The following is a 24853-nucleotide window of genomic DNA, read 5'->3' as shown; positions in this document are numbered from 1 at the left end:
AGGAAATAACTTTTTAGTAGTGGCTTGCTTAACCAAGTAACCAACATATTGCAAGAACAGAATAAAAGACGGCATTTATCGTTTACGATACACATTTGTAGAGCTAGTGCAAGTGTGCAACCTATTTGCAAGCTGATACAATTTTTGTGCTTAAAATTAACATCGGTTCCAAGAATAAAGGAAAGGCTTGTTATGCAGATTACTGCAACACAAAAACAGAGTAGACCGTAAATTTGAAAATTGATTGGAACCGTTTCTCTTCTTTCTGCTTCTAGTTGTAATTCCCAAAAGTCTACCTCAATAACCTCATATGATCAAGTCTTACAACATTCCCTAATTTTGAATCAGTGAAGGGTTTCTTATTCTATTCATTTTTTTCTTTCTTCCTTATCTTTCTTGAGATGAGGTAACTCAACTATATTGTTTGAAATTGCCATAACATCCTACTGTTTTAGGAGGCCCTTTAGCAGCTATATCAAATTATATCAGAGCAAGCGTTATACATGTGATGAATGGTCTCTATCAAACGAACCATGAAGTATCTTCTATAGAGAATTTCTTGCCTTCTAAGTGTTTGAGAGATTGAACCCAAGGAGTTGAGTAGAAACTTCTCATTTGTATGCTTTTCCTTATCCCAAAAATGGAGATTCATACCCATTCAAAACTTGTCTCCTTTGGCAAAACTAAAGCAATGAGGCACTCTGATGGATTAGGAGCAATGGAAAACATGGAACAAGTATCAGTTGAGTAGGGAAGAATGAAGAGTAATCTTGCCCACATGGATTTCCCTGATGGGATCTTGATCACTCCCGCACATTCCCTCTGATTCAGGTATGATATGAAATCCTGAAACTGTAATAAAATCATAAAATTGTTAGAGTACTACCACTTTACACTCGTATATACAAAGATCTACAACCTTTCCCTGACAAATTTATTTGTCATTAGGTTCAAGAGTGTATATATACAAGTCCTGTTAGGAAAAGATTCATTATACACATGTCAGATTAGCAACCAAAGTTATTTCCATAAATGAGGTAAGAACTTACGCCTTTATGGTCACCAGCGGTCACAGGGAACAGCCGACAGATCTCTCTCTGCATCACATTTCAAAATGTGAGACAGAAAGTCGCAAAAATATAAACAACCAGAAGAAAGATACATGTTAATTTTTCTCCATATAAGTAAATATTTACATGCCTGTAAGAAAATGGAAAACCTGACGGATGATTACATACATAGAAAAAGGAAAAATACCATGTTCAACTTAGAAAGTCATAATAAGGATTACTAATTGGATTGACAAGAATAGGTGTGGTATACACTATTTAAACATTTCTTTTCCTCAACAAATGGAGATATGAACATGTATATCAGATGGACTTCCAGGGAAATGAAACCAAAGATGGTCTTCATATAGATCAGGGATTTAGAGTGCCTCTTTGTATGGTGGAAGGCCTTTAAGTGAGTAACTTATGTGATAGAAAGAGATGTCTGTTCATAATACTCTGTATTCTTGCACATCCCATCATCTACTTGTTTTTTGTCAATAACTTTACCTCAACATATACAGTTGAATTTCCTGAAAAGGTGATGCCAAGAAAGGGCATCATACTACTTTTTTGAGAGAAGATTGATATAAAGCATACTACTTGATTACATGAGGATGAATTGGAATTTTAGATTACATGAGGATAAGACAACCAAAGTCCACCCAAAAGAATTAACTCTTACTAAATTTATACCTATTTACCATGCACAAAAGCAGGAGCAAGCAGTTAATTGAGTCCTAATTTCTCAAGGAAAGTTTTTCCCAACCAATTCAGTTGTATTATTATAGACTCTCCTCAATATTTTGTCTATTTAAGAAAACAATACATTAAATGCTATCTTATTTACACATAAGAGATTCTCCTCATAAATTTGTAAGAAAATAGCACATTAACCATGTAAAGTTTTTCTGTACTTGGGTTTTTGTGCCCTTTTTTATATATTTATTTTATTTCCTTTTGTTTTTTTTCTTTCTTCTATTTTATTTTCTTTAGTCCCATTTTCTTTGTAAGCACTTGTAAACATTGGTATCATGAAAAATATGCACTAAATTCCACTAAAATGCTTCCATTTCTGTAGAAATCAAAGCAAAACTTTCGCTGTCAAGTTTTAGGTAGAACTTTGATAAATTTTAGTTCTAAAATTGCAGTAAGATTTGATTATTCAAATCAAAATATTATTACCCATAGCATTAAAAGATTTACATATAATTTGTCAAAACACAGATGCATGCCAAATAAAACTCTAAAAAACATTAAAAAAAAAAGAAAGATAGGTGTTTGTGTAAAGAAATAGAAGGGAAAACCAAAAGATCAAAACTATATTTGAAAATTTCAAATAAGCACAAATGAATGCCTAATTGTTGTATTTATTTGTGATAATGATGCATTACATATGATGATGGCTGTAAACTATTTATATATATTATTTGGATTTTCAGAATACCATACGTGTGCAATTACATATCGCTTTCAACACTCTATATTTTCTCTTCTGACATGTTATTTTGGTTCTATAATGAGTCCTAACTGTGTACTGATGTTTATAAACTTCTATTCATTAATTCCACTTCTACAATTTTACAATGTTTATTATTTATTCTTCTAAAGGTTTATCATAAATTTCCAACAATTTCATAGTGTTTTCATAATTTCCACAATCTTACAATATTTCTCTAGGTTTCTATAAACTTCTACAAATTAATTCCACTTCGACATGGGCCAAAGTTTACACTGAAATTGAAGGTTTAAAGCTTACTCCTACTTAATCAAGTGTTTAACCAAAGAGGCAAAGACAAGCTACAAGTTAGAGGCATGGAATGGATATCTAGGCTTTTGTATACACTGCAATGAGAAGATGAGTCCAACAGTCACATGTTACTCCATTGAACGGTTACCACTTACTCTGCTTTCATTTTTTTTTTCTGAGATATTTTGGAGTAGGGTTCAACTATGATACTGGAAAGACATGATACCAGAAAAACGTATAACCAATCAACCAATATCATAAATTTAGTATCCAATCAAGTAGCATTTTTTTTTTATCAATAACACTTTCATTAAATCATCAATAGAAAATTTACAAGAGGAAGACAAACACACTTATCTTCCAAGAGCAGCAAAGAACCACATGAAAAGGAAAAAAAGAAAGAAAAAACACACTATAGTTACAGCTTAGCCCAAAACAGTGAATCCCTTTCTGCCCCTTGTTTAGCTAAACCATCAGCTAGGGAATTAGCCGATCTTTTAATCCAATCAAGTAGCATTCATCAAAATTCAAAGGGGGATTTTGATTGGTCAAAGCTCTTCCAGTATCATACCTTTCTGGCATAAGCTTTTTGTCACAGCCTCACCAATAGAAGTGGTTTTTGGTGAACACAACCTCGGTGTGTATTGCCATCTACAAGGATTTCAGGGGTGTCTCAGACCCTCCTGTTTTTCTTTTGAATCTTTGTATGACATGGAAAGGTCTTTTTGCTGGTTGGTATGGGCATGTTTCTTGTCATGTTCCTATGTACATACACACTCATACATATTAATACTAATACATTCACCATTTCCGAAAAAAGCACAGGTGCCAACAGTAAGATCTCAAAATTTTGCTTCAGTTTTTATGTTTTTATTATGTTTTGAAATCAACAATTTAATTACCAAAACAAAAAATAATTTAATATTTACTTGGTGGTGTTTCCCCATACCATGAATTTTGGAGGTCGACATATACCTAAAGAGAACCAGCACATGCTTTTACTTTTATGGAAACAGCCTTCAGAGGTCCATTTACTTCTAGGGACCCATTTACAGATACATCTACTTGTACAAATTAATTCTCGTATCAATGCATTATTCAGAATTTTCTTTGTGGGGAAACTCTTTAACTAGGATATTTGTCAGATGAAAAGAATGCCATGCACAACAACTATAATGCTTGATATGATACCTTTTATGCCACTAAGCGATTGGGGGCGTTTTTAAGGATGAGAATGGGATTGTTTCACCCTGTTCTCAGGCCCAATTGGAGTGGGTGACTCTCTTAGAGCCAAGATCTATGCAGTTATGGAAGGAGTCCAGAGAGCTAAGGAGATGAATATAAGAAAACTCATAACTGAAGGGGACTCGGAGGTGGTGGTAGGGTGGCTGAATAAAGACAACAGTGGGTTATGCAATTACAGAAATGAGAGGAGGAAATTTAGGTGGCTGGTTCAAGAGATGGAAGTCAAGATCAGTTGGGTGAAAAGATCAGCTAACTCTTTTGCTGATGGGTTAGAAATAAACAAGGGGTGGAGAGGGAGTCAATGTTTTGGGCCCAGGTGAAACTCATTTTCTTTTTTTTTCCTTTCTTGGGGGCTCAAGCTTCAGTTGGAAGATAAGAAAGTTTATCTTCCTCTTTGTAACTATTTATGTGATTAATTAATAGAACGTGTTATTGATAAAAAAAGCACGATACCTTTTATGCATGTGCATAAAGATTGATACATAAACATTGCCCTATACTTTAACATATGAAAGAAATAAACAAAGCATGAAAACATGGGTTTAGTAATGCTACTTGTTAAATAAGCATATATTCAAACTTTGGTGATTCATGTGGACTTAGAGCACTAGTATTTTTTTTTTTTGGTAAACATAGTAATTTTGTTTAGAAGTTTTATCTTGTTCAGCTTATCCCATCTTGCTGTTGCTCCCACCCCCCCTCCCCTATTATTAAAAAAAACTCTAATATTTTCAACTTGACCAACATTTATGTTATCTAGTGCATTTAAATGTATAACTCCATTTATGAATAGATTTCAGAATTAATGATCAAGGAAAATATTATTTTTGGATCCAGGAAAGGTAAAAATGCCACTACATATTGCTGCTTAAAAAATTAACCAAACTAATCCGTAAGGTAACTGCATAAGTAGCATGCCACATCATATCCATTAGAGCTAATGTCTAAGGTGCTTGTCAATGTGATGCAATGCATCATTTACCTTATCACTTGATGCTAATGCTTACTGAAGATCCATTTACAAAAATCAATCATTGATTTACTCCTGATGGCTATTAATTTACAATGTCTTAAGTGGAGAAACACAAACAGTTTTGCATACCTTTGGTGAATTCTGTCAAAGATTGGGGAGAGCCATCTAAAATTAAGATGAGATAGAAGCAAAGTTCAAAGTTCCATTTAAGGCTACACAAAATTTGTGTACTTTTTTCAGGGCCTTTGGAGAAATAGTGACTTCCTATCATCATTGGAGAATAGAAGTATGATCATCCACCTTTGATTTTCTCAGGTAGGAAGTGGAAGTGTAAATTTTGTATAAACCAACTTATTTCATGTTTGCTGGCATAAACCATTTGTGTTGTTTGTCTAGAAATGGCAACATACCACCTAAACCAAGTTGAAAATGTTTAAGGTCATGGGCCCAAGGTTCTTTATTTCAAAAATATCCCATTCATATCAAGCTTTTAGAAAGAAAGACCTCCCCCCGCAAAAGAACTTGGTTGGAAAAGGCATTGAGTGTGTTGATTGAGGCTTCACATTTCAGATAGGTGCCATTTTCTGGGCTCCATCTTTTGTCTGCTAATAATAGATTTGAGGTGTAAATAACATACTCCCTAACTTAAGATGATGAACTGATCGTGAGAGAGGGGGGCTCAAGATGAAGAATAGACGTCAATCATGGTGGTTTTCTGCTTCACATGATGATGATAGTACTATAGAGATTTGTTTCAGGTAGAAAATGATAGAAATTGGGGTCAAAACCATCATTTTCCACTTCCATCTAACAGAAGGTTGATTAAGTAAATTGGTTGCAAACAATAGAGGGTGTTTTAGTAAAACGCAAACTATAGGGTAGGTTTTAGTAAATCTGTGAAACTATAGGGGTGTTTTAGTAAATGGCCCAAAACAAAATCTGTCCATTTACTTGATAAAGAGAAAAAGAACCATAATGCATAAAAAATCATCACTGGTTACAATTTTATAGTTTGTTTTGGCATCTTACCAGAAAACTGAAAATGGAAAGATATCATTCTCTGTCTTACAAAAAGTGAAAGACTACTAGGCCTATTGTAACAATAGATATTAGGTAAGAGTAAAACTGGATGAGTACTCCAATGCAATTAAATTTCCTATCTTTATCAGATGAATGCCATTCTACTTATTTCCTTTCCTCTGAATCAAGAAAGACATGAACTAGGTAGTGCAATTTGTTACCATTATTCATTGTACCTGTGAAGTCATACATTTAGCTGAAGAAGAAATCTAAAACACCACAAACACAGACACATAAGCAGAAGGTAGTACTCATTTAGGTATTAAGCATTTAGTGGTCTAACTTTCATGCTAGCCTTGGTTAATGTACGATCCAAAATAACAATAACAACAATTAAGGTTATGGACCAAAATAAAAGATTCAGAAGAGATAATTTAATCCTTAAAAGATGTTATCAGTAAGAACAAAACACACTCAAATAACTCACTTTATGTGGTGGGGTGCTGCTAAATGTTGACTTTACATGCCGAAAATCTGTTCGTTTTGTCATATCCAACCTCACTGGCCATCTGCATTAAGTACAAATACAGGCTTCAGCTATAAACTGAACTGTGTCCCATGGAGTTTTTTTCAATTTAGTGAGAAAAGGAAAAGCAAAATGATGCCCTTACTCTGTAGGTTCAGACATGGCATTGGAATACTTGCAAACATCTGAATCTTCTCTTTGTGCATATATTGTACAGTAATGGACCCCACTTTTACAAAGTGCACCCTGCCATGGATATTGTAGCGGTTGCCCAGCATTTTCTGTATTGGAAGGTTCAACACTGGGTGGAAGTGGAGGAGGAGAGCTGGGTGGAGGTGGAACCAGAGGTGGCAGAGAGAGAGGCAAAGGAGGTGGAGATGGAGGTAATGGAGGTGGCATGTCAGGAGGGGGAGGTGGTGGTGGTGATAAAGGTGGTAATGTAGGCAATGCAACCATCTGGTCAAATTGCATGGAATTCCCTGATATTTGTGCAAGTGGAGTTACAGAAGCAGGCAAAAAAGGGGCTGGACCTGCATTAACATGAATGCTATTTGGCATAATGCCTGGTGGGATCTGGTTCAGAGGCAATGGATGATTCATACTCTGTTTCTCCCAGGAATTGTTTGGGGCAAGGTAAACAGGCCGCATAAACATAGATGTTTGAATTGGTGGTGGTGGTGGTGGTGGTACAATACCCTGTGTTGCCGCCGGTGGACATGGCATGCTCCCAGGTGCTGAAAACTGCAACTCAGTTTCAGGTTTCTTGTACATCCACAATTGTTCGCTGGCATTAGAAACAGCATGAACATCTGAAATATTACCAATAAAGTCCTTGAGTGCACATTATTGCAACCATTTGTGGAGATGGGCAAACAGTTGCCTATATATATTACAAAAAGAAAAATCATGGAAACAGGAAAAAGGGCTTCTAACGTGGCTATGGAGTCTCAGAAATGTGCACCTCTCAAAATAAAGAAACAAGTAGAGAGACACAAATAGAAGTTATCACATAAAAATATTAAATATATTAACTCAAACAATATTAATGATACGACTGATGTTCTGGAAAGCAGATTTAGCCATATAAATATTTTTTTGGCTTGGAAACCAGACATAATGTCAGGTTGACTTGAGAGTTAAATTCACACAACATAAAGAATTTGGTCAAAACTGCATTAACTCTTGTTTCCTTTATTGGAAAACCGTATGAACAGGATGACTCAATATGTATTGCTTTGTTCAGTATAAAATTAAAAAAAAAAAAGAGCAAAAACTACCAAAAGGAGCATTCTCATCCATGCACATGGTTTGGGAGTAAGAGTTTCATTTTGAGGAAAACAATTAGAGATTGAAGCAGGAAAGGTAGGTTCTTTTAGAAAATTTTGTTTTCTATTTTCTATTTTTTCTGTTTCTGTTTTTCATTTATTTTTTAGTAGAGAGTGGGGATTCAAATTACAGAGAGAGGATGAGAAATAATACTATTTAGAACTAATAAATGTATAGAACTATTAGCACTTAAGTGCACTGATGATCCACCACTCTGGACTGGAATAACCCTGCTGTATCAATCTCCCCTTCCGTTCAGTTTTAACGGCATAGTACATGGAATGCTTCTGTATATCATCCTAACAGAGAAAGAAAAGCTTGTATGGTCCTCATTGAGCAACAAATATCAATGTGTAATATCCATGAACACTGGTATTGAAGAGCATATGGTTAATACATATTGTAGGCACACATTGAAACATTTGGACACAACTAAAGGAAATAAAGGTACACGTGGAAACACTAAACTATTACCAAAAAAAAAAAAAGAAACACTAAAGAAAATCATGTAAATCAGCATAAATAACTACTTATGAGGTTTAATAACAGAAAATATATCTATTTTAGCTAGCTATAAGAATTAACATGAATTCACTAAACAGTAAGTGAAGATGAAATTTTTATTTATATTAAACAACATAATTTATAAATGCTCAACTCAACAACACTAATCCTAACTATTTGAGATTGGCTTCATGATTTTTTTTCTTCATTCCACTCACATCAATTATGCAGAATGCCATAATTAATATCAATAAATTGAAAACCAATGCATCTAAAAATAGTATGTATACATCCCTATTATGTTTTCATTATTTTATGGTACAAAAGTACATATTTATTATCATATAATCCAATAACCAAAAAGAGAGAATAATATTCTACCCTTCATTTTTTAGGAGTCAATGACCTCCTGTTTCTGGAATGTTAAGTAATATCTAAGTGATTTTAATGATTATATGACACATAATGATATGGTTAAGATGCACTGATGTGCATTTGTGAGCTATCCTGTAGTGTTATTGCATCCTAAATATTCACGTACATCCAAGAGCTTTTACTAGCCACATTACCTGGATATGGAAAGGATACAACTGGATACAGTGTCAGATACGAAAGTTCACACTAAAAACTGAACAAGATATGGCATCCTTGTACACATATCCAGGTACCATAATTTCCCAGCAATTGATGGTACAACCATCCTGTTGGAGAGTATTGGCAATATAGTCAGGTAACAGTGGCTCAACAACAAGCAGACTTCTGTAAGTGACCACCTCCTTGTGGATCGGTAGGTTCTGGTTGTCATGGAGTTCAGATGCCCACTCCCCATGTAATGAATATTTTAATGTGTAGGACTTATATGGAATTGTCACAGTTATAATACATCATCAAAGTTAAAAGTAACTAGGAACTTACAATTTTGCACGCTGGACAAAACATTCAACTATTGAATGGTTCAAACAGGTCAACGTTTAATATTGCAGTTTCACAGTTTTTTGACTGGTCAATAATTAAACCCCTTTTGTTTTTCTTGAGTAAGGGTAAAATATTTATTGATTAAGGTCAAGGTTTAATGAAACTGGATTCTCAAAAAGTTGACATTCAAATAGTTGAACCCTCTTTTCTGAAATGGGTTTTATAACAATAGTTGGCAATATACAGGCAGTTGCTTCCATAATGTTTTGAAAATCATAATGTCATTATAAATCGAAGAGAAGGTTGAATTCAATCAAATCATGAATAGTATCATAAATTGTAAAATTATTTCTACTTTTAGAAATTTGTCAAAAAATTAAAATTATAATAAAAAACTAAAATTTATATAGAAATCAAATTCAATCCTGTTGTTAATCCATATACAATGTACAAGCTTAATGCAACAGACTTTACCACTTGTCTGGAAAAAATAAGATGATATAATCAAGTTTGACTTGAAAGTCAATTAACAACATAAAATGTTTCTACACTGAAAACCAATATTTCTAAAGAAGTCCTGATAACCTTAAAAAAATCTTGTGCTAGTAAGGATTTTTAAACAGTAATTCTAAGTTTGTTTTTCAAGAAAAGGATTCAGATGTAAGACTTGAATCAAAAACCTTGAGGTTCATTATTTGGACCATGAATTGTAAGATTTTGGCAACTTGTCCAAAGCTTATGGTGAAGAATTGACTTTGTCAGTTTCCCACTGAAATATTACCTGCTTGTGAATGATCCACTGCCATGCCACTATCGTAACCATCTAGGTTGTCAACTTTTCTCACCCCAACCTCTAGCATCTCTGCACAGCCAGGTATGGTCCAGTTTGTCTGAAATGCATGCCCACCTTGCACAGAAGCTCCACGGCTCTCTAGTTTTATTCTTGGGGATACAAGTTCATGAGTTTTGTTACCAGATTTAACTGTAAAGGGCGTATTATGGTGCTCCCCTGGTTGGCTGTTCATTCAAAGCAGAAAGAGAAGCCTTCATAAGATGGAATCCTAAAACATTTTACTGGCAAAAACTCTGATATTCATGAGATTGTAACAGGATACAACGCTTCTAAGAAATAAAGACACAATCAGGGTATTTAAAAATGAAACCTCTAACACCCAATTGTCAGATAATAAAATGAAGTAAATAATCAATGACATTAACATTAGAAAGTTGCTGCTAGTTTTGTATGAACACCCCACCTTTGGATGGGACTTGCAAGATGATTCATGTCTGACTTTCCAAATACGTGTCTGACTCAGCTACAGTATGAATATGGTGGATTTACCAAAATGTCACTGCATAACTCTCCAAATTTATGAAATCCCACTCTAAATGCTTCTGTGTAAATGTATATGTCTGTGGACAAGCTTTTAAAAAAAAAAAAATCTCTAGTGTCTCATGTCCAAAGGGTGTAAACAGTATATTTTTCTTTGGACAGATCAAAAGAAAAGCAGAAAAAAAAAGGCAACTGAAGTTTGATTGTCTCTGTCTTATTCTTATTTTATTAATGAATAGGCTAATGATAATTTAATTGTCTATGGACAAGTTCCTTAGAAACAAGATGTCATAAATAGGTAGGACGAAACCAGAAATATTGTAAGTTTGATTAAAAAAATAATGTGACCTTTTCTAGTACCTTGGTCCAATAATTCATAGCAAGGGAGAGATTGAGGTGGATGTCACCCATAGAATTATAGCAGGATGGGCAAAAAGGAAGGGTACATCTGGAGTCTTATTTGATAAGCGAATACAACTTAGATTAAAAGGAAATTTTATAAAATAGTTGTAAGGCCAGTTATGCTATATGGAGCAAAGTTTTGAGCAGTCAAGAAACAATATGTACCAAAAAAAAAATGTGTGGAAGAAATGCATATGCTGAGATGGATGAATGGAAAACTAGAAAGGATAGGGTAAAAAATGAAGTCATTTGGAGGAACCTAGGAGAAGCTCCAATAGGTAATAAAATGAGAGAAGGTGGGCTAAGATGGTAGTAACATACATAGAAGACTACCTACAACACCCATAGGAAGAAGCAATCTGTTAAAATTTGAAGGGGTAAGCCTGAGACCTACTAAGAGGGTGGAACATTATTGCAGGTTTTAATAACAAGATGCTTCGAAGGGTGATGGAATGGACTCCACCCGGGGATGGAAGCTGCAAACTAAACTTTAATGGGTGCTCTTTTGGAAATCCTGGGAACTCTGGAGTGGGAGGAGTGGTTAGGGATTCTGATGGCAATGTAATTCTCAGTTATTCAGGGCCAGCTGGGTTTGGATACTCTCTAAGGACAGAACTGTTGGCTTTAATTCAAGGCCTTAAACTGATAGGCCAGCAAGGGTTATTGAATATAGTGGTTAAGAGGGACTGTCAAACAGTCATTTGTGGGTGAATTCTCAGGAACAAATGCCTTGGCAGTTTAGACAGTTGGTGAGATTGGCTCACTCCTTAGGTACCAGCTTGAAAATATGTTAGCTGATTCCATGGCAAGATTGGGGGTAGGAAAAGACAGTTTGGATTGGGGTTACCCAGGCCCAGCCTTCCTTGGCCTGTGCTGAGGATCTGTTGTAAGTTTTCCCACCTGCTATGGTTCTGAGCAGTGTGGTTTCTTTTCTTATTTAATGAAATTCACCCTGTTGCTTACCAAAAAAAAAGTTTAAGGGGCTAAAAGGGCTAGGGGTAGACCAAAAAGTACATGGGTCAAAGTAGTAAGAAATGATTTAAGCACTCACAATTGACAATGGGTTTGGCATTCAACAGAACAGAATGGTGAAACAGGATTCATGTAGCCAACCCATGTAATTGAGAATAAGGCTTAGATGATGATGATGATGATGAAGATGATGATGATTTAATAAAAATTTCTTTTTCCAGCAGCAATAATGATGGCAAATAGTATACTCTGAGACAGGATGAGCTCCCCACAGAGCGTGCCCCACATGCGCCCCACAGCCCATCCCCTCTGTGAATTGGGAGCATCTCCCCATTACAAGCATGGGAGATGCTCCCAATGCATGGAAGGGATGGGCTGTGGGGCGTGCTCTGTTGGCAGCCCATCTGAACTCGTATTCTCTGACTATCGTCTTAATCAATTCCATATTTTGAGGACCTAGACACATTATTTAGTGGCAGGACCATTTAAGTCGTTCAAGAGGGGACTCTAATATGGAACTACCCAAGTCCCTTTGAGATTTTTGTTAATGGCAGGCTTTTGAAAGGACAAAACTCCAAAAAGAAAAATAACAAGAACAATCGCAGGATCATAAAGGAAACTTGCAATTCAATTAGAATGAGAAAGAGTCAGTAACAGAATGGTGATTGCCAACCTGAAATGAGCCTGAAAAAACATCCCAGGACAATTCCTAAGATTTTTCAAAGTTGCAATAGCTGCATCTATACTGCTGAATTCAACTAAAAAACAAGAACCCATCTGCATATTTGCTTGTGTCAGTCTGACAACAGAACCGACATTTCCAACTGCAAGATTGCAAATAGTCGTTAGTTCATCATCTGTGACAAATGACGAGCCAGTATCTGGTTGTCCAATCCAGAGAGTGTTTGTTGGCACTCTATCTTCATCCCTAATGTTAAGTGAGTGATGATTCCTAAATGTATGGCTCTCAAAAGAACTTGAACTCTGACCAATATTGTATTTTGTACATAAAGACGAAAGCAAGGAAGATAACTGAGACATCCTTGTCTTACAACTGTCAACAGGACTATCAAGAACAGATGTAACACAAGGTGAGCCACTCATGCTAACAGCCATGCTTCCAAGGTTAGTGTTTCTAAAATCAGCACGAATGGGGGTCGGACCAAATCTTGCACCTTCCATATGAGACCTTGCAACATCATCTGAACCTGCATTTAATGTCAAGGTTCTAGTCAGCTGTAGATTGTACTCATTTTCTTTGCGATGTTGCCTAAGATGTACCATCACGGTTGTAGCTTCTTCGGCAGTTTCAAATTCCATCAGCAAGGCACTTTCACTAGAAAGATCAATGACCATGCGAGGGCTCTTGAAACTCACTTTTCTTAACTCATGAAGAATCTCATCTTTGGCCCATTGGCTTGAGACCTTGCCAATATAAACATGGCAACTAGCACCAACTGCAACACCACTAATAGCTCCTCTACTTCCCAATCCAATATCTAGAAACTTTATGCGAAGGCAGGCACCCCAAGGGGAAGATCCTCGCATATGCTCACGAGCTTTTATAGCATCCATAATATTTCTGAACTCAACCAAAGCAAATCCTTTAGCAGGAAAAAAGAAAAAGTTTTCTATAGGACCAAATTTCTCAATCTGAAACCTAACTAGAGTTTCTGATGCTTCAGGGCCAAGACAACCCAACCAAAGATGTTGAGAAGCTGAATATATGTCCATGGCTGCAGGATCACCATCAGAGTACCAAACAGTCTGACCAGTTGAATGATATCTTAGGGGAAATTGTTGTTTGGAAGATGACAAAACAGCAATGCCAACTCCACTGGTGGATTTCATGGCAGACAAGCCAAGGTCCATGTTTGAAACTTGATTCTTCTCAAAATGAGCAAGATGGCCTCCACCTTCAAATGCATCTTTTGTGAACTCCAATGGCTTTCTGGTTGCAGGTGAAAGCAACTGGCTATTCACCAGGTCCTTCCGTATGGAAGTCCTATCATAGTGCGAGTCTCCACGCTCTCCAGTCTCCAACTCCTTTGTAGACCCTGGCTCTCCACATTTATGATTTGAACTCTCACTCACAGGCCCATGTGGAACTACTGGGCCACAGGGTTTTCCAGATCGCCCTGAAACTTTGTCAGCTGATTCCCGGTCCTCATAAAATGCATCACCAACAGATAAATCACAAATTCTAGAATTGGAGCCCTTCCTTGATATTTCACCAGGGTTATCGTGTTGACTAGTGATCCTAGGCATCAAATACTGTCGACTGATGTATTTTGATGGATCAGAACTATCCTCATCACTATCCTCCTGGCTTTCTGCTTTCTCCACAAGTTCTGTGAAAGATTCAAAGACTCTCCCTAGAGCTGATGAAATCTCTGATACAGCCTCAGAACCTACCAATTTACATAACTTCTTATACCTAGAGAATATCCAAGCTTTCAAAGATTGATCTTTTCTGATAACCTGCATAAAATAGACAAGAAACAGTTTTCACCAGGAAATATTAAAGACTACAAGTCATACATAATACATATGCACATATAAATACATATATTATGGCCTTTTGCACCTGTATTTCTAAATCCTAGGAAATTTGAATTTGCTCCCGTGTTTTACATATGTTGAATTTATACCATATCCTATTGCGCTATTTGTGTTCATGCTTTTATGTAAGGGGGAAAATCTATTACCAAAACCTTGACCATATTATTTTATTGTAACTGAAGACAAATTAACCTAATAATACAGGATGATAATATAAAATTTGAAAATACAGGTTAAAAATAGTATCACACTACTTGTTGCAGAAAACAGGAAGGTTTATTTTGACAGCACGAGTGTTGATCCTTTTTGTAGAGAATAGATTTATACATAATAGAAAAATATTACTTAATTATCAAATATAGAAATAAATAGAGAAAGCATTGCCATGCAGATATGCAGATATGCAAAGATCATAAAATCACAAGCTGTAATGCTTAAAACTATATGGATAGTACAAACTACAGAGTAATGAAATTATGTTCCAAACATTTAGAGAATGTATTTTTTTAACAAAAGAAGTGAAATGATTCAAAGCGTGGAATTTCATAAAATGCTTAAAAATAGTTCTTCATTAGCACATGATGTGCCTCTAATGAAGAAATGTAACATACACAATGAACGAACAACAGGATTCATCACTACATGCAACATCAAAGTTGTACTATGATCTTTGTGAGTTTCATGCTCTTCAAGAAAGACATTGACCACTACCAAGGAGGATATTGACAGTTGTCAAGGCAGCACCTAGGTGACAAGGCGCCATGGAAGCTCACCTTCCCTAATCGCCAAGCAGTTTTTGTACATTGTGTTATAAAATATTTTTATATTCTTAATTATTTGAGATTATAATTATAAAATAGAAATTTTTGATGAATTATAAAATAGACATTATTAAACTAAAATATTAATTTTGTGTGTTTATATACTAATTTCTTTTTATTATTTTCATATTTGTTAGGGTTTAATCAACACAGACATTGCTAAATGCTGTATTGAACCCTCAAAGACTTCAAAACCTGAACCAATAAGGAAGAACTTAAAATTTTGTCTAATCAACACATCTTCTTTTCTTTCTTCTTTTTCTAAAACAAAAAAGGGGTTCAGCCCCTATACTTTTTGAATTTTCTTTTCTTTCTTCTTTATCTTCTCACAAATATGTTGATTTTTTCAACTTTAACATGAAGTTTATGCTTCTCTTGTGAAAATTGTGGATAATTATTAAGGAAATATGGTTATGGAACCTAGGAAACTACCTAGGATATATATTTTTTTCTTAAAAAAAATCCACCACCTCCTTTTTGAAAGGAAGAAAAGTAAACTCCCAATACGATACGACACCCTTGTACAGGTATCCAGGTATCATAGATGTGCATCCATATTTGTCTTGCATCTGTAGACACCTCCTGGCTGGGGGAACAATGGACCCTGTCACTGGTCATTCCCATAAACGTATTTAGGAGAAGCTCTACCGCCATATATTGTACCATGCGTTGGTTATGTTTTTTAAACTAAATCGGATTCTAAGTTGGAAGCTTTTAAAATTAAATTGCACACTCACTATGACTACAACGTCTTTTTTTTTTTTTTGATAAATGAGAGTAATTTTATTAATCAAAGAAAGAGTGTACAGTCAGCCTAGGAGGAGGTACAAGGTATTACCTCCCCACCCCCCAGGACTGAACCATATGCAAATAAACACACACAAACCTGAATTACAATTACAAGGTAGCCCAAAACAGGTCTCCCCTTGATACCCCTTGTTTAGCCAGAGAATCAGCCATTGCATTTGCCGATCTGCTAACCCACTGAACCTTGACTGTCATATTTCTTGTCAGCCAGTTAGCTTTCTTTAACAGATCCCTGTAACCCTAACAAACTGTTTCTGGATTTGTCAGCCAGCCCACTACTACCTTGGAGTCCCCCTCAACTATCAAGTTTTCCACTCCAAGTTGACTGGCCATCTGTATGCCTTGTACCATTGCTAGTATCTCAGCCCTTGTAGAATCACCAACACCCGCTGGTCCTGAAAATAAAGACAGGAAGTTGTTGTCTTTATCTCTCAGAATCCCTCCTATGCCCGATGGCCCTGGGTTACCTTGACAGCTTCTGTCAAAATTCAATTTTACCATACCTTCTAGTGGGGGTTTCCAGTTTGCTTGTGGTTTGTTCTTTGTGGAGACTATGACTACAACATCTTTTGCTGCCTTTTAATAACATTGTACAACACAACCTCTTCTTTTTTCATCAACTTTTCTTAGAATCAACCATCTAATTAGAAGCCCTTGCAGAAGAAAGATATATAAACCACTAAACCAAATTAATTGAAATTTTAAAGAAGTGCAATTACAGACAAAGAAAAACGGAATCTTAAACCATGAAATATGATCTTCAAGCCTAAACTTTTGGCATGATTTTTGTTATCTTTATCCCAATAAATGAATTCAATTTCATAGAAAAATGGTAGAAATTTTAACTTGAATTTTGCATAAAAATTTAAAAAAAAAAAGTAGATACTTTTCCTGTCAGTATAAGCAGAGAGCCAGAGATATTTTAAGCTTTGGTAAGAAAACCCAGGAATCTAGGATAATAAAAAGGGAGAAAGCCATAACCTTTATTATGTTATCCTATTAAAAAACTGAATTCTAAGTTTAACAAAATTTGCAATTTTTAAAATTATAATAAACAGTTAAACCAATGAATATAATACTGCAAGTCCTTGACAATGACATATAATTGATAACTTACTAGTCTATTACTAACCAAAAAAACAAAAAATTGTTTACTAGTCTATTGGTTAAAAGCTTTCCAATTGAATGGACAATCTTGACTGAAGAAGTAAGGGACTTAAAATATTTATTATTAATCACTCACCATAAAATACAATTCTTTTATTGCCACCTCATCCATTAAGGGCTATCTGATGGGCCAAAATTATTTTTACAAGGTGAAGGCTGTAACAAAATAAAAATTTTAATATTAAAAACATTTTATGTATGTATAGTAGCCTTAAAGAGTTTGTAATTTTGTCCATAAAATTTATTGCTAACACAGAACAGTGTGATAGCACCCAAAATCAAGGCTTTCCATCCATCTAAGAATTTGAATAAATGATCTAGTATTACCAGTCCCATCAAGCAGTTTTTTGAAACAATAGATGCATTCTCCAACATGTGGTTGTCATCTGATTTTAGCCCCTCGCTACTAACCGCGGTACCTTCAGTATTTGTCTGGGCAGAAACAGTACATGGCTGATCATCATTGATCTGGTCCGAAGGACGAGTTACATCATCAACACCAAACTGGTTTGTCACCTGCCTTAGAAAGTAATGTCCTTTACAAACTCCATCCGTTGCACCAGAAATGAAGAGCTCAAAACAAGCTGCAAGTAAATTCTTGGGACAAAGGAAGAAAATCCTGAGCAGACTTAGGGCCCGGAACTTGAATAATTTAGATACTTCAGTTTCATCTTCATCTGCAATTTTCTGCTTTACCTCACAAAAAGAATCCTTGAAATCTTGTATTTTTTCAATTTCCCTATCACCAATCTGATATATATCCTTGCCCTCAAATGAGGATACAAAGAAAGTAAGGACAATCAGAAAAACTGCAGAGCAAATGCCTCGAATAACAGATGATGTCGGTGCCTCTGATGCAGCAGTACAGCAGATTTCTACTAGACCAAAACTACAGGCTTTAGCTGTCTGAAATGCAACACCATCAGTGTCATCCCCTCTGATTATCACAGCCAGGCTCCAATTGTACATATTGACTGCAACCTTAGCAGCAGCTTCAAGAGCAGTTGGGCAATATGAAGCATATCGAGGAATGAGTTCAGCTACAATACGCTGTGCACTTGTACAACCTGTGTTTTCACCATGTAACATAGAAAAATTTTACATAATAAGCAACTTTGTGGAATATCATTGGAGTAAGGCACATGATCTTAGAATAACTAGTATAGCCACTGGCAATAGTCCACCTGTTCAAGGTAGCACCCAAATGTTGTACATGTAAATGGCACCCTTAAGGTCTTGGAACACCCCATTCAGATAAATGTGGTACACCCTGTAACTAAAAGTTAAAAAATAACTATTCTGAAAAGACAACAAGACCTTTTATGTCTTTTCCCTGGAGATGCCCCCTATCCATCAAAAATGGCCTACACCCAAACTATCACTCTTTTTTAATATCTTCACTATTGCTCTTAAGAAAAATGAAAATAAAAGGCATTTTTTCTCTTATTTGTTGTGCTTTTCTCTTTATTTAATACTCCCATCCTCCTAAGATGGGCCTTTTGGGGAAAAAAACTAGTGCACTGCTTTATTGATAATTTTTTCAGTTATTTTTCTTTTTGCATTTGGATTTGGTTCTCCTAGTTGCATCAGAAGCCGGTTTTCTCAATCACACTAGGTGTTTGTTTTCCTAATTAGTTTAGGAGTTATGTTAGCAAGTCAGGTTTATATTTGTAGGTCAGATTCACATTAACAAAGTATTATATTTTCCCACAACTGCTGGAGTGATACTAACACATTAAAGGTGCTAATTCCTTCAAACTCTTGGTACTGAAGAAGAAGAAGAAGAAATCTTCCACATATCTCGCATCAATTGGGCCAAAGCTTTGGATCTTTTTTTATCAATAACAGGAAACCATTATATTAATAATGAATTTAATTACAGCAATTCATAGAGAGATAAAAAGGCTTAACTCTCTCTGAGAGGACAACAAAGAAAAAACTTACAACACAGCCCAGAACATTTGATCCCCGATTCCCTTCCCACCCCCTGCTTTGCCAAAGCATCTGCAAATGCATTCGCTGTTCTCTTAACCCACTGAAACTGGATTTCCAGCCCCCTAGTTAACCGTTTAGTCTCCCTCCTCTCATTAGCAAATTTCTACAGCCACTTTCCTTTTGTAACCAGCTTAACACCAGCTTTGAGTCCCCTTCAACGACTAACTTTTGTAAATTCAGTTCCTTAGTCTTCCTTGTACCCTCCAGTACAGCATAGACCTCAGCTTTAAGAGAGCCCCCAACCCCAATGGGACCTGAATGCATTGCAAGCACCTTTCCATCCTCATCTCTAAAAACGCCTCCTACACCTGACGGACCTGGATTGCCCTCACTACTACCATCAAAATTTAACTTTATAAAGCCACAGCCTGGTGGTGACCACATAGGACAAACAAAAGAGAGAACTAGAGCCAAATTAGCCACCACCTACCAGCTATTCAGCAACATATCCGTAGAAATATCATCAAACATGTCCAAGGACTTTAGCCAATGCACCACCCTAACTGTTATTACTTCAATAAGAGTTTCTTTACTCATTTCATTCTCATAAAAGGTTCTGGCATTCCTTTCCTTCCATAGAGTCCAACAAATAGCATCCCGCAAACACCTCCACATCATCTTTCCCCTTTCTTGGGCCATTGAAGGAACAAAGAGCTAAACAAGCTTTGAATATTTGGCGGTGGGGTCCACCTGCAACGAAAATAAGGAAATGAACTAGTCCCAAATAATAGTAGAAAAGGGGCAAGAAATTAACAGGTGGTAGGAAATTTCACCATTACACCTTTCCATGAAGGCTTCCCAACAAAAGACTCCAATCCTTGGAGGAATCGGCTCACCCCAAATATCCTTTACTGGAAATTTATGTGCAAAATTATTGATTGAAGGCAAGAGGGACTTAAAGAAGGAAGCACAAGAAAAGGTCCCAGAGGGAGCTAGGGTCCACAATCTCTTATCCCTCTCAAAGGGATCCAACACCACCCCATTTAAGATCTAAACCAGATTCATAATATTTTCAACCTCTACATCCCTTAAGCCTCTTCTAAACCCCACATCCCAATCAAATCCAAAGTTAGACTGAGAAGGAACAAATAAACTAGACACAACCTTGCCTTTATACCAAGAAAGGGAAAACAAGGAAATTGGTCTTTCAAAGGTACCTCACCCACCCAAATGTGCTCCCAAAATTTTACCTAGTTCCCAAAGCAGAGATCATATCTGATGTGCGGCAAAAAAGAAAGAAGAATTACATGTATAGATTTCCAAGGAGAAGCTTCAATACACCTTGCCAAAGTTCTAGAGTCCCAACCATCATCTACCTGACCATAAAGCTTTGGATCTTTTCTCACAATTCTCCTTTGTCAACCTTTGAGAAACTGGGAATTGGTTGCTAAATCTTCTTTGGTTAAGGACAAGCCTATAGTAGCTTGGAAGCCCCCTAAAGAAGGCTTTATCGAGCTAAACTTTGATGGCAAAAGCCTCGGTAATCATGGGCCTTCTAATACTAGAGGAGTTTTTAGAAAAACAGAGGATCAAATTGTTGCCTATTTTCTGGTCCAATTGGAATGGGGGATGTTATTGGTGCAGGGGTTCAAGCAGTCCTATAGGGAGCACAGATTTCTAGAGAGCTGAACTTTGGGAGTTTGCTAATTGAAGCTGATTCTAAACTTGTAGTTGAGTGACTGAAGGAGCCGGAGACTATAGCTTGGTCGTTTAGGGGGTGATGAGAAGATCCAAATGGCTAACTTCCAACATAATAGTGAGAGTTCAGTGGGAGAGAAGATCGACTAATGTGCTGGCAGACCCCAGACCTAGCTAAGCAAGGGGTGCATAGGGATCATTTATTTTGGGCTCAACTGTAATCTTGGTTTGTTTTTGAGGCTGCAACTCATGCCTCTGTGGACTTTTTATGTTGTATCCTTTGATAGGTTTTATTTGATCTTTAATAAAACACATCTTATTACTTATCAAAAAAAAAACTCACATCAATCGGGATGCAATATGTCATACAAAGCCATAAAATGAGATGGGCATTTCTCTACTAAATCATGAATTGCCTAGTGACATAGTGATTGCAAATTGCCTCTGTAGAGGCTTATACAAAATCTTCACTAGAAGAACCTAATACCCAGAATGGATGTCCATAGCCTTTCTAATAACACTAGAATCAGGCCAAATGGATACATTTTTTCAGCACCCTGATTTAAGCCACAAATAATGGCTGAAAGACAGTCCTCTTTCTTATTTTTCACATTAAGGTTCATGCATTTGGCTTACAACTTTAAACAGTAGCTGCTTTACACCCCACATCAAACTATCAGAAGAAGCCATTGTTTTCAACCCATTGTTGACCATGACAATTGAACCAATCGAACAGTGACCCAACAGCTAAAAGGGTTCCCGGTTCATTTCACTGGGTAAACCATCTAGTTGAACTATCAAATTCACCATCCGGGTAGCTTTTCAGGTTGACACCTGGATGATCTAAGTAAGAAGACATTGAGGTTTATGTCGAAGTATAACTATGTTGAAAATGATGATACTTTAACGGTTTAACCTACCCTAAACCCCCAACCCCAAGACTTAAAGATGTTGATGCTGAACATCAATCTTGATTTAAATAGGGTCAAGCTCCATTGAGTTCAGTTGGTTACCACAGGATGCATATGTATATGCATGTATGCATATTTAAACCTTTAATCTTAAAATTAAAAAAAAAAAAAAAAAACACTCAATGAGACAAATTCCAAAACCTTTTAACTAGGCAACCACTTGCTTCGTTTTTATTGTTCCACATTTTTAATATGAACATAAAACAAATAAAAGAGTCACGATTGGATTGGGTGGGAGTTCCACAAACCACGGCAATTGATTTAAGATAAATTGTAGTTTTACAACCTAAACTGTAGAAACTTAGCCCAATACAAGTTGGATTGATCAGGTTCCAGATAGCCCAGGAAAAAACCTACTTTTGCAACATAAAGCCCTGAAACCTACAGACACAACTATAATTAGAAGTGCGAATTTTGCTAGAATAAAAGAGAGGCCAAACCAGAAACGTAAAAGGGATCTATACGCACAACTTTAGAAAGCAAGTTGCATGCAGGGAAAGGCTTTATTGACATTTATTTCTACTTTGCGTTTTGCTTCTTGCATGGCTTCCTGCCGTAGTAGTCTTCTTTCTTCTGCTACAGTTATGCTTTACATTTTAAGCTTTACATTCATATATTTTGAAGCTGCATGGAGAATAATCTGGAAAGAATTCAATATTTTAACTACCCGTGGAGATCAAACTCAGGAAAGCTACGCTGAAAATATATAAATAAATAAATATATATCAATCAAAAATGATGGAAAATGTAGAAGGGGAAGATAACTGTAGTAACCTCTAGAAGCAGTGATCAGTGAGAGATAAGCCTGTTCGAAGTCGGGCATGAGATGAGCATCCTTCTGAGAGATACAAAACCTAATTCTCCGGTAGCAGTCGTAGACGTTTCTAATTTCTTCTCTGTTTCTTCGCTTTCTCATGATTTCTTCATGGGATGGAGGGGAGGCGAAGACTTGCTGAGGTTCAGAGGCGGGTTCGTACAGCTTTCGCTTCTTCAGGGGTTGCTCGGTGGAAGCCATCGCGACGTGAGCTCGCGAGGTCGATCACACGCTGTGCGCGCTTTGGATGAAATCAAAGATTCCGATCGGTTATAAAATTACGAACTTACCCTCGCATGGGAATGTAGTCCGTGTTAGGCGACTCCGGATCCCCGACTCACAAGAACTATGTCCGGGCTTACCCACATAACATCGCAGCCACACATGGGACGTGGGCAGAGTTCTCGTCCAGAATCATTAGGCGACAGGAGACCCTAAAAAGTAAAAACGACTCTAGATCTCTCTGCCCACAAGAACTCGGACCATATCTACCGACAGGCTATAACACACTACCTTCATGAATTCATAACCACTCTATATTACGTGCCTACAAGATCTATGCCCATGTCTACCCACAAAACACTATGACACTATGTAAGAGGATGAGATGTTCTCCATGTGTGGCTGTGATGATATGTGGATAGATGTGGGTAGAGTTTGTGTGAATAGGAGATCTGGACTCATTGGGAACATCTCCCATACATAACATCTCCCATACATAACATCTCCCATGCATAATATTATGTAAGAGGATGAGATGTTCTCCATGTGTGGTTGCAATGTTACATAGGTAGATGTGAGCAGAGTTCTTGTGAGAAGGAGATCCAGACTCAAAACGGGAACATCTTCCCATAAACTTTAAGGCTGCAATGTTGGGAAGTGAAAACGTGACGAACATCTCCCAAGGGAATTCGAAGGCACCCCACAAGCGTTGGGAGATGTTCCTAATACACGGTTGGGATGTGTTGTGGGGCACTCTACGAGGCACCAATGTAAACTCACGGTGGAATGCTTTGTGCGCAGATGTGGGGCACCTCACCCGCTCTCGCCCCACACGCCCGTAGTGCATCATCTATCACTTCACACGGTGTTCGCTTGTCCCGCGTGCAGGGCTAACGGATGTCCCATTAGCCCCTCTGGTTAGCCCCAAAACATTCTCAAAACCCTATTCCCGGTCCCCTGACCCATTGTTCTTCTCCCCTCACCCGAGTTCTCTTTTCCTTTTCCGGCACCAGCGATCTACAACGACAACCTGTGGGTACTCTCTAGCTAAACTTTTCCACACATTTCTTTTTTTTTCTTTTTTTTAATGATATTTTGGTTTTTCAAAAATTAGAGAAACTGACGACAACAATGCTTTGTCCTCTGGATCCGACAATCTACAACGACAACGGGCAATCATCCGGAGGTACTCTCCAACTCTCATATTTGAACTTTTTTCACACATTTCTTATTTTTTTCTTTTTTTTTGGGGGGGGGGGGGGGGGTTCTAGCATATAAGGGCAACTTTTGGGATTTAATATCAATAAAAGTAATATATTTAAAAAAATTAAAAATAGGTTAACTTTTTTAAAATAATATCAATAAAGGGCAAAACACCGTCCATCTTCTTATTCTTGCCATTTGTTCACCAAAACCGCTGCTCGCCACCACCCACCTCCACCTCCGCCTCCGATAACGTTGCTGGAGATGGCCGGAGACAAAGGTGGCGGCGGCGGCGCTGGTGGTTTCTCTATCCAACGCCGCGACCTTTGCCTCTGCCTCTGGCAACGTTGCCAAAGATGGGTGGAGACAAAGGTGGCATTGGCGGCAAGCAGAGGAATAACCACCAGTGTCGCCACCGCCACCTCTGCCTCCGACAACGTTGCCGGAGGCGGAGGCGATGATGGGCTTTAGTTCTGGTGAACAAATGGCAAGAAGAAGAAGATAAATAGTGTTTTTGCCCTTTATTGATATTATTTTGAAAAAGTTAACTTATTTATAATTTTTTTAAAATATATTATTTTATTAATATTAAACCCCAAAAGTTGCCCTTATATGGTATTACCCCTTTTTTTTTCCAT

At 36.9% G+C, this 24853-nt stretch overlaps 1 protein-coding gene across 4 annotated transcripts; it reads right to left on the bottom strand.

Annotated features, from left to right (window-relative positions):
* Nucleotides 1-232: 232 nt before the first annotated feature.
* On the bottom strand, nucleotides 233-23098 carry LOC148850135 (nucleic acid binding protein). 4 transcript variants are annotated; one of them, XR_016099906.1, is made up of 9 exons: nucleotides 22751-23098; nucleotides 17700-18439; nucleotides 12689-14496; nucleotides 10090-10325; nucleotides 6709-7372; nucleotides 6525-6606; nucleotides 3371-3560; nucleotides 1050-1097; nucleotides 233-852 (listed from the first exon to the last, which is right to left on the bottom strand). XR_016099906.1 is itself a non-coding variant. In XM_088947660.1 (9 exons), exons 3-9 carry the CDS (start codon nucleotides 18339-18341, stop codon nucleotides 649-651), a joined length of 3684 nt encoding a protein of 1227 aa, XP_088803786.1. In that variant the 5' UTR covers nucleotides 18342-18439; nucleotides 22445-22616; nucleotides 22751-23013; the 3' UTR covers nucleotides 233-648. The 4 variants fall into 4 exon arrangements, 3 of the variants coding, with proteins under 3 accessions (XP_088803786.1, XP_088803787.1, XP_088803785.1); XM_088947660.1 differs by lacking the exon at nucleotides 3371-3560 and adding an exon at nucleotides 22445-22616 and having other exon boundaries at nucleotides 22751-23013; XM_088947661.1 differs by lacking the exon at nucleotides 3371-3560 and adding an exon at nucleotides 22445-22600 and having other exon boundaries at nucleotides 22751-23013.
* Between the last annotated feature and the right edge of the window lie 1755 nt (nucleotides 23099-24853).

The sequence above is a fragment of the Nelumbo lutea genome, chromosome 5 (genome assembly GCF_056320005.1).
Source record: "Nelumbo lutea isolate HS-2025 chromosome 5, American lotus-T2T, whole genome shotgun sequence".
In the NCBI taxonomy this organism is placed as follows: Eukaryota; Viridiplantae; Streptophyta; class Magnoliopsida; order Proteales; family Nelumbonaceae; genus Nelumbo; species Nelumbo lutea.
This window is presented reverse-complemented; position numbering and strand designations above follow the sequence as displayed.

Bases quoted from the DNA above. Each gene is read 5' to 3' on its own strand.
- LOC148850135 (XM_088947659.1), bottom strand. From the start codon at position 22,991: ATGGCTTCCACCGAGCAACCCCTGAAGAAGCGAAAGCTGTACGAACCC. The intron at 6,607-6,708 runs GTAAGGGCATCA...TACTTAATGCAG, and splicing joins GCCATGTCTGAACCTACAGA to ATGGCCAGTGAGGTTGGATA. The intron at 853-1,049 runs GTAAGTTCTTAC...ATTTTATTACAG, and splicing joins CCGCTGGTGACCATAAAGGC to TTTCAGGATTTCATATCATA.